Here is a 10,094-nt window from a genome sequence, read left to right as displayed (position 1 = left end):
AGCAGCATATTTGTCCACTCCCATGTTGATAAGAGTATTAAATACTTGACAAATCTCCCTTTAAGGTACATATTGAAAAGATAAAAAATGTGATTAATTGGTGATTAATCACAATTAAATATTTGAATCGATTGACAGCCCAATAGTAGTATGTGATCAACAACTCAAGATGTTGGAGGTCTTGTACCCGGATCATAACCTCAAATGAATCACCCCTGGATGCATTGAAGACCCTTCAGGAACCAGTAAAGAGGTACATTTTTCCATCCTTTTTTCCTTTCTGGATTGCAGGCCTGTTTCCTGTTTAAATCTCCAATGGATGGTTGACTGGAATGTAAACCTGAGTCCATTAGATGGTGCAGTTGTAGGGATGAGAGAGAGGAGAGGAGGAGGGTGGTGGTGTGTGTGTGTGGGGGGGGGGGGGGGGGGGGGGGCACTAGCCTGCACGCTGACGTCAATAAAAACAGTCATTTCCAACCAGTCTGCGCATTGACCGACCGTTCAAAACATTACGCACAGCATCGCTTCTGTTGGACCCGCTGCTGCTGCTGCTGCTGCTGCTGCACATCTCGACTGAACATATAAATGTCTTCTTCTTCTTCTTCCTCGAGCATCGGAGAGAGAGGAGACAATGCGGAGACAAAACGCCATTGCAGGTTTTTACACCATTGAATGTTGTCTTTAACATTTTTGGGTGTTGCTTGCATCTCAGTGTCATGTCTCGTCATACCATCCCCAAGTCACTTTGTGCCAGAGAGATGCTGCCCATCTTGTTTCCTTTCATGTCTCACCACAACACACACACACACACACACACACACACACACAGCAGAGGAAGAAAGGGTCGCTTGTGCACGTTGATTAAAAAAAGAAGCAGATCATCAGGCTCATTATTATTATTATTATGATTATTATTATTATAATAAAGGAGAACATGCGTCTGGAGATCACCAAACACATCTTTCTGCACCATCCAGTGGTTTATTCTGTGAGTGGATTTAAAGAAAATGCAGCTGTTTTTGTGATAATATTCGATGCAATCCTGCTTTTTTTTTTTTTTTTCTTCTCCATCGCCTGTATCTTGGTACCCAGCATCCCTCAGAAGGGGGCGCAGTAAACCATCACACAGTTTGGGGTCTCAGATTTTCATGCAACCTCCTCTCCTCCATCACCACCACCACCACAGCCAGCCTGCGGTTACTAAATCACAAACCCCCATCACCCATCCTTGGTGCAGGATTGAATTATAAAGAAAGGAGCTTTTTGAGCATTATTGCACATGAAGAAACACCTTTTTTTGTTGCTTTGTCTCTCCTATTTGTCTCTCTAATCTATTTTGCTGTTTCAATCAGGTGCAGGAGCATCTAGAACAATCCAGGTATGATGGCAGGAAAAGAGCTCTCCATCCATGGCGGATCATCATCACCATCATCATCATCACCACACTGCTCTACGCTTTTAGCCTCTTTACAGTGCTGCCTTGTCTAATCATGTTCAAGCAGCATTGTACAGGGCTATGACAGCATAGAGAGCTGAGCTGCGTTTCTCTCTGACCCTCTGGATGGCAGCCAACCAATGACATCATCCCTTTAAAAACACTAAATGGTGATTTTATTTTTTGTGATTTTTCTTTTAATTTTCATGCTCAATGATGTTGTCTAAAACTGAAATGCCTTTTGCTTTAAATACAACTGGAGCTGCATGGAGTTTCTCCTTGGGTTGAGTTATTCAAACCTTAAATCCCTTTGCAGCCAATACAGTATTGAGCCAATTAGTCACATTGCATTGTGCTGCTTCTCCATTCTCCCTAAAAAAAATCTTTGATCTTTGAAAAACTCATTGCTCTTATAAATACTGCTGTTGTTAATGTATTTCCAGAATCATTTAAGACTCTTTTAACCATCTGTATGAAAAAATATTCAGTTTGCTTCATGATAACAACGATTTTTTTAACACAACTTCTTCTGGAAAGGTCTTTGTTTGGGGAATATGTTTGTACTGTAATTATGCATGTAGACTAGCACTGCAACCGATGATTATTTTCATTATTGATTAATCACTTGGTCTATAAAATAAAAATAAAAAAATAAAAAATTTTCACAATTATAAAGCGTAATATGACATCTTCAAATGTCATTTTTGTCCAACCAACAGTTGGAGATGTTCAGTTTACTATCGCAAAAAAGAGACAAAGATAATCAGCAAATCCTCACGATTGAGAAGTTGTAACGAGGGGCATTTTTGCTTGAAAAATTACATCAACGATTAATCGATTATCAAAATAGTTACCGATTATTTTTCTTTCAGTCGATTCAGCTGTAATGTAGAACCATAAATATATAATATACTATTAAAAAGGTTTAAATTTGTTTGATTGCCTTGATTTTTTTTTTGTTGTATTAAAATGTGTTTTTCATACTTTCCTTTAAACACTCAGTTGCCAGTTTATTAGGTACACCTAGCTAAAACTAATCTTACATTTTTAAAGTTGTAATGGTTTGAATTAGAGCTGCAACTAATGATTATTTTCATAGCCGATTAAATTGTCAGTTATTTTCTCAATTAATCGATTAGTTGTTTGGTTTATAAAATGTCAGAAAATGGTGAAAAATGTCAATCAATGTTTCCCAAAGCCCAAAATGATGTCCTCAAATGTCTTGTTTTGTCCACAACTCAAAGATATTCAGTTTACTGTCATAGAGGAGTAAAGAAACCAGAAAATATTCACATTTAAGAAGCTGAAATCAGAGAATTTAGACATTTTTTTTCTTAAAAAAATACTCAAACCGATTAATCGATTATCAGAATAGCTGGAGATTTATTTAATAGTTGACAACTAATCCATTAATCGTTGCAGTTCTAGTTTGAATGATGTTTGATGCTCCGCTGTGAGCGAAGGTCCAGTTTCATGCCCTCTACTGGCTGCAAATTGAGCCCTTGTACTTTCCCTCTCTGTCCTCCTTAACTCTGTCTGATATGGGATTAGTGATGAGAGCATCGTTAATGAAGGAGCCTCCTCACTAATTAAATAACAAGCTTAAGTTTATCACTGGTGGAAACTAGTTCTCAGCTGTTTGGTGGACAGACGTTTACATAAACCTTTCAATAAAAATGTTGCAATAATCTAAAGAATTATCAAAAATGTATGAATTAACTCAGTCTTGTCATGAATTATACCGACAACACCAGATCCACAAATTCACAGATTTTATTACAAATTGATTTTCTCTTTACTAACAATGGCCATGGAGGAAGAGTCCTGCTGTGTTTTGGTCCAGTAGAAGGTCCTGCGTAAAGCGTAAAGTCCCAGAGAGGGAAGTGAGGATGTTGGTCAGGCACTTAACTTCCTCAGTGGCTGCAGCTCACACACGGCTGCAGGCCGTTCTCGTTGCAGGAAGTGCACTTGAGGGCTTTGAAGGAATCCGTGAAGCAGTTGCGAAACACGGACATCTTGCTGCCATGGCACATTGGGCACGGGATGAAGGCAAAGCCCCCGCAGGTCTGGCACGTCTGGGGCTGCTGTACCCTCTAGATGCATGGACAGATAAATATAGTTCAGATAAGATGTCCAACATTTAAAGCTCACACATAAAATATCCACATTCCTTGTGCAAAACAGGACTGGGTTTTCTTTTCCACATAAAGCCTACATTTTTGGAGATACATTTTAAATAAGCTGAATTTGGTATGAATGACTAACTTAAAACTTGAAAGGAATAATATGACATTTTGGGAAAATCTCTTATTTGCTTTTTCGTTGAGTTACATGAGAAGATCAATACCACTCACTACTACATTAGCTTAACTAAAGACTGGAAACAGGTAAACCGCAAATCTGGCTCTGTTTAGAGGTAGAAAAATCTACTTATCAGCCATTAGATTGGGCCTACTGGGCACAGGCTCAGGGGTCCAACAGTTTCAAGCCCCCGAACAGAGCCTCTGTTTGAAGTTACTACTAACATTTATTGTTGGGAAATCACAAAGAGACACAAAACTACCACAGAGATGAGAAATTACCAAAAAGAGATCTAAAATGACTACAAAGAAATGCAAAACGACCAAAAAGAGACACAAAACGACCAAAAAGAGACACAAAACAACGTCAAAGAGACACAAAATAACCAAAAGAGATATAAAACAACCATAAAGAGACGTAAAACCTCTACAAAGAGATATAAAACAACCACAAAGAGACGCATAATAACCACAGAGACGTAAAATAACCACAAAAAGACCAAAAAGAGACACAAAAAGATCAAGGAGTGACGCAAAACGATGCAAAATGACCAAAAAGATGTCTCTTTGAATCTGTGGCTCTTGTTCTTACTGTATGTAGGAGGGGTGGGGGCCCTTTACAGCCTGTGCCCAGGGGCCCATTTTCTCACAATCCATCCATGTTACCAGCTCCTCTAAAGCTCACTCACTAACACGTTATTTGTCATTTGTTTAATCCGTTCAAAAAAATTATAAAAGCGAGAAGTTGTGGATTTACGGGAAAGAAGTGTCAACAAACTGTCGGCAAAAGGCTGCAAAAGGCATCACTGCATCTACTGTATATAAATCAATTGATTCAGCTATATTAAAAGGAGCTAGTATCAATCTTCTCATCTGACTCTCTGCAAGAAAGTGTATTTCCCGAAATGTGTAACTATTCTTTTAATCACAACTTCCTTTCCAAATTTGAGGTTTTGCTGAGGCATAACTGTGCAGATGTGAACACACACAGTGAAGCCATGTTGCAGGCCAGTTCTGGACTGATTAGTGTATGCATGACCTTTCAGAGCTGCATGCTTCTTTTTTAATAGCCCGCAGTGACAGGAATGCATGACTTAAATGTCATAACACTGCTCTGTATTTGCTTATGAAGACTCTTGTTGGGTCCAAAATTACAGCGAAGGCCTGAGAAAAGGCCAGCGCTCGTGTGACAAGTTGCTGCAGTAGCTCAGCGAGAAGCAGAAAACGGTTTTACACGATCTCGCTTTGTACCACCGAGCGATGTGTGCTCTCTGCGTTGGTGTGTTTGAACAAAATGTGTTGGAGGCAGAATCAATAACACGCCCTCCATTATTGATGGTCACTTATTGATGTGCATGCATCTTTTACATTGCAGTTTGCTCATGTTTTATTGATGACTGGTGAGGGGGGAATGACTGCTCCTGTTTGCACTGTGTTCATCTCAAACACACATTTATTATGACTTTATAATTTACCTCATGCTTTGATATGACATGTGCTACACATGAAACACACATGATTAATTAAACGTGTCAAATCAAGTGGTTGATTCAACCTGATTCACATGAAAACCATCTATTTGACCACCATCCATTATTCATAGTGTGATTTCCAATGCAAACACTGTGAAAACCAACCTCGATTTTTGTCAGAAGATCTTGTAGCTCTCCTGATTCATTCATGCCTAGTATTTTCTCAGCACCCTGAAAAACACAATTCAATATTTAATGAACTCAGTGTGTGCATGTACAAGATGTACAAGAAGAATAAGAAGAATAAGGAGCTGACCCCGAGGTAGTGTCCGTCAATGAACACGACTGGTAATGAGGGAGGTTCTCCCACGCGTTTACACCGCTCCTCCAGCTCCTTCCCGTACTCGATATCCAGGGCGATGTTCTTCTCCACGAACTTCACCCTGTGGTTCTGGAAGATCTTCCGGACCAGCTCGCAGCGCTCGAACGTCGTCCTCACCACACGGAAACTCGTAGTGTAGATCACTATCCGCCCGAATTCAAGAGCTAACTCCATCTAAGAGGAAGCAAAAATCCTTAATGATTCTGTTTTGTACATGTATTTGTATTTGTTTTTATCCATAAGGTTCAAATTAAAATGCCTCCCAGCAGCAAGATTATGATGATTTTGATGTATAATTTCAGTATATGTACTTGAGATATCAGAGGAAAGTACTCTGATATTAATAATAGAGTTTTTATATGAAGATATTTCCATTCTTGTGTTCACTTATAGGAGCATTTCTCATGTCAGCTGATTAGACTGTTATCCGGCCATTAAATAGGCATCATCAGTCGCTTTAAGCATCATAGATATGGGTCAGTAGGGGCCTGCTACATCTACTAGTAGGTTTTATCACCTATTCACATGGTCGATCATAGAAAGAAGGTACAAAAGAACACAACAGCAACCTCTAGCGACCCTAGTCATTTGCGTTTTTTACAGGGTTTTCACCCAGGACGCCTGGGTTTGCATCCCGTATGAAAATGTGTAGTTTTCTTTGTGTTCACAAGCGTTAATTTTCACTTTTGAAACATAGTTATTTTAAGCCAAAATATTATGTTTTTCCCTTAACTTAACTGAGCGGTTTTGTTGCCTAAATCTAAAAGGAGTCATTTTGTTTGTGTTCAAAATGTTTCATACAGTTTTATAACGTGTTAGAACGTGTATGGCTTTTAGGTTTCACTTTTACAACAAAGTAGGCCGACGCATTCTCATCCCAACTCTCCCAAAATACTGACGCTTTGTCCGACCCCTCAGCATCACTCTTTTCGGACGCAGTAAACACGTGCTTAATGTTATGAAGTAAACAAAAACACTTGCTTAGGTTCAGGCAATAAAACCACTATAGTTAGGTTTAGGAGAAAACAACATGGTTGGGCTTAAAACTACTATATTTGTACAGTGAAAATGACCCATCCACCTCCCCTCCTGCCTGTCCGGTCTGTCTTTTCACTCTTAAAGTTACATCATCACACTCCCGGCGCACTTTCCCTGAGTGTTAATATTGACGTGGATGGGTTTACATTGTAGTGCGTCTCATACCAACGCTAAAGGATGCCTTAAGCATTGGTATCCAACACTGACGGCAGTGACAAAGCGTCAGTATTTGACGCCCTGGGAATGAGAACGGGCTAAGCATAGTAGGCCCCTACTGACCCACATCTATGGTGCTTATAGAGACTGATAACGCCTATTTAATGGCCTGATAACAGTCTAATTGTGTCTTATGTTTGGTACCACTTTTCTAATTGACGTTGTGGCTAATCGCTTTGATAATACCTAATAAATCAACAAGAACAATATTTTTCACTGCCTTAATACCAAATCAATCTTCTTTTTTTTAAATGACAAATGACTCAAAATAAAATGGTTCTTGAACCGTCTTGAATACAGTCATGATCCTTTTAGGCTCTTCTGAAAGAGGGAACTCTTTGAAGTTTACTATCAAAAAGTCAGAATTAGTCAAAATATAACTGAACCAAAATCTCAAGCACAAATAGTACAAATTTTCATTTGAAAATGGTTCTTAAAAGCTTAAAAATGAATTTCACTGTTCTGTTCTGTTGTCTGAGCCATGCTGAGATCTTAAAATGCTTCATATTGTTAGAATTGAGCGGCTTTGTGCTTTCAAATGATGTAACTTACAGTTTATCAAGGTAAAGTCAGGATTCAACCCAAGGCCATCCCAGATATGGCAGTTTATCCTCTCCCTGGCACTTGTGTTTGGATGTTATAACTGATAATCCATTTATTGTATAAAAGGTGCCTCATTATAAAGTGGTAGCCTACAGCATGTTTTACAAGTTATATTTGCATAGCTTTCAAGAAAGTATTGCACCGATTCTTATACTTTTAAATGTGCTCATCCTCCCCTCCAGCTATTGGTTACCATTTGGAAATCAATTTACTGGACTTTACTTAACAGGTGGTCCATCAAAATGAACATGTTATGTTTTCATTGAATGCTTTTGAAGGTGAAAGTATATATGGAGTGGCATAGCATTAACACACAATGCTAACATTATTTAAATAGATAAAGCTACATTGTGATGGAACATGAAACAAGTAATAATACATTGAGTCAAAGACATTCAGAAATGTAACATGCTTTAAAACAGAATGTTCCTTTAGGATAAGACCAGACTGTGATAATCATGATGAGGAGCTTTATCGAGCCTACGGTGACGCTGTTTGTTCACCTAATACCACTTTGCAGAGAAATGGCATCTTCGATGATGACCCTTTACATCACCTTTGCATCAGCATACGAGCCAGAGAGTTACCTCAGAATAACAAACACTTCTTCCTGCGGGGGGATACTAGAAAGTGCCGGGAATTCATTAACCTGATTAGTTTCTCCTGAAACACTTAACGAAATGCATCATTAATCTTTAATTGCTCCGTGACCTTGTCCTCTATTGTGAGCTTTTATCCTAGTCATACACCTACATGCTGCTCCTACCTGTAACTAGACTTGAGGACGGAGACTGACGGGAACCGGTGGTGTTGCATGCAGATTGTATTGAACAATAAGATAAAAGTAGGCCCCGTCTAAGATGTACTTACACTGTTGGTACTAGGAAGGTTTTCAAACAGCGTCTGACCTGCGCTGACTTTGTGCTTGACCCCTCTCACAGTCCCATTTTTACTGAGTATGTTGACCCTCTTGGTGGTGAACATCCAGTCCTTGGTGGCCCCCGCATACATGAGCAGCTCATCGGGCTCACACTCGCTGTCGTCCAGCTCGGAGCCCAGGTATCCAAACAGGTGTCCGTCTCCACTTGTAGACGGGGTGCTGGCCCGATCTGCGTCAGAGCTGCTGGTGCAGTCTGAGTCCAGGGAGTCTGAAGGCCCCTCATCCTTGAACATCTCCTTCAGCACCCGGCCGCTGTTCCCCGAAGCCACGCGGAACCTCACCCGCTTCTGTGGCTTCTCCTGTTCCGCCATCTCTATCGTCCCCTCCATTGCAAACCCTCTGCCACATTACATGGTCCACGGCACTGCAGCGTAGCTCCTCGCTTCTCATTCGGAGGTAGACACGCAGCTCAGACACACCAGTTTGTTCCCCATGGATTACTACCGTCCATAATCAGATCTAAAAGCGACTGAGAGCCTGTTAAGCTGTCTGTCTCACAGTCAGACTCACACTGCCGGTAAATAATACATGCATCTCTACCATGGCAACCTAGCAAGCTAATCTCAAGTAAAGTGATAGTTGTCTTTGAATTATTCATCACAGTTTACACAGTTTTCACCAAAGCTTTGACAGAAGACTTTTAATGGCCTGACTTCGTGTGCTTTATTCAAACAAACAAACAACATTTCTTCCTCTTGGGATAAGATGACAGCCGACACTGTGAGGCAACAAGATTCTGCATCATTTCATTGATTCACTATAGTTATATTGTTTTTCCTGCATGATTCATTTCAAACATAAATACATATTAAAGTGTCAGACTGCTGAAAACAATACACTTCTCAACACACAACAACGTCGCTCGGTTGGTCCATCATTTTGGTTTTAGACTGAAATATATCAACAACTATTTGATGGATTTATATGCAATTTAATACAGATATTCACGGCTCTCAGACGATGAATCTTAATCACTTTAGTGATCCTCTGACTTTTTATCTAGTGACCAAACACTCACAATACTAACGACATTTCCATCAGTCTCAGCAGTGCTTTATGTTCAGTCAGTGCTAGCAAAACCATACCATGCTAACACACTAAACTAGCATGTTAGTGTATTAAAATTAGTGAACGTTATACTTCAGCATTATTAGCATTGTCACTGTGAGCGTATTAACATGCTAACATTAGAAGAACCACTGTGCCTACAGTCTCACAAAGCTGCTAGCATTCATGTACTGTCTCAATTTGCGTACTTCTGTACTTACACTTGCTATTTTGAGTGCATAAGTGCATTCACACTGACAGGTAGGTCTATGGCAAAATGCACTCGGATTACTCGGATGGTACATTCATCATAATGGTCAAAAAGTTGAGAGTGGAACGCTGGACACTTCTCACCGTCAACGGTCGCCATCTTGGTTGCGTAATGGAAGGGGAGGTTCCGGTTGCGGTTGCTCCAGTGAACACCGCACCATACAAATGTAAGTTAAGTAGCCTACCACTGTTGTCAGATAGAAGCCATCAGTACTGTTTAATGGGTTAATTTAGCAGTCTGTAATGACTTAGTATAGCAAATGATAACACTGCCAACAGCTAACTGAATTTGTGACAAATAAACTTGAACTTCAGCTTAAAATTAGATCAAATAATTTGCAGATTTTGATTTAGGTTACATATTACTTGTATGACGTAGGCTAATGGATTT

At 39.8% G+C, this 10,094-nt stretch overlaps 1 protein-coding gene and 1 long non-coding RNA gene across 2 annotated transcripts; one reads left to right on the top strand and one right to left on the bottom strand.

Annotated features, from left to right (window-relative positions):
- The first annotated feature begins 445 nt into the window (after nucleotides 1–445).
- On the top strand, nucleotides 446–2,096 carry LOC119494303. Its single transcript, XR_005208167.1, has 2 exons — nucleotides 446–656; nucleotides 1,353–2,096. It is a non-coding gene; the product is annotated as an uncharacterized LOC119494303 (long non-coding RNA).
- A 1,100-nt stretch (nucleotides 2,097–3,196) lies between these two features.
- Nucleotides 3,197–8,862, bottom strand: grxcr1a (glutaredoxin and cysteine rich domain containing 1 a). The gene is made up of 4 exons (XM_037780614.1): nucleotides 8,317–8,862; nucleotides 5,524–5,763; nucleotides 5,373–5,438; nucleotides 3,197–3,528 (listed from the first exon to the last, which is right to left on the bottom strand). Exons 1-4 carry the CDS (start codon nucleotides 8,713–8,715, stop codon nucleotides 3,349–3,351), a joined length of 885 nt encoding a protein of 294 aa, XP_037636542.1. The 5' UTR covers nucleotides 8,716–8,862; the 3' UTR covers nucleotides 3,197–3,348.
- Between the last annotated feature and the right edge of the window lie 1,232 nt (nucleotides 8,863–10,094).

Source organism: Sebastes umbrosus, chromosome 9, assembly GCF_015220745.1.
Source record: "Sebastes umbrosus isolate fSebUmb1 chromosome 9, fSebUmb1.pri, whole genome shotgun sequence".
NCBI lineage: Eukaryota > Metazoa > Chordata > Actinopteri > Perciformes > Sebastidae > Sebastes > Sebastes umbrosus.
This window is presented reverse-complemented; position numbering and strand designations above follow the sequence as displayed.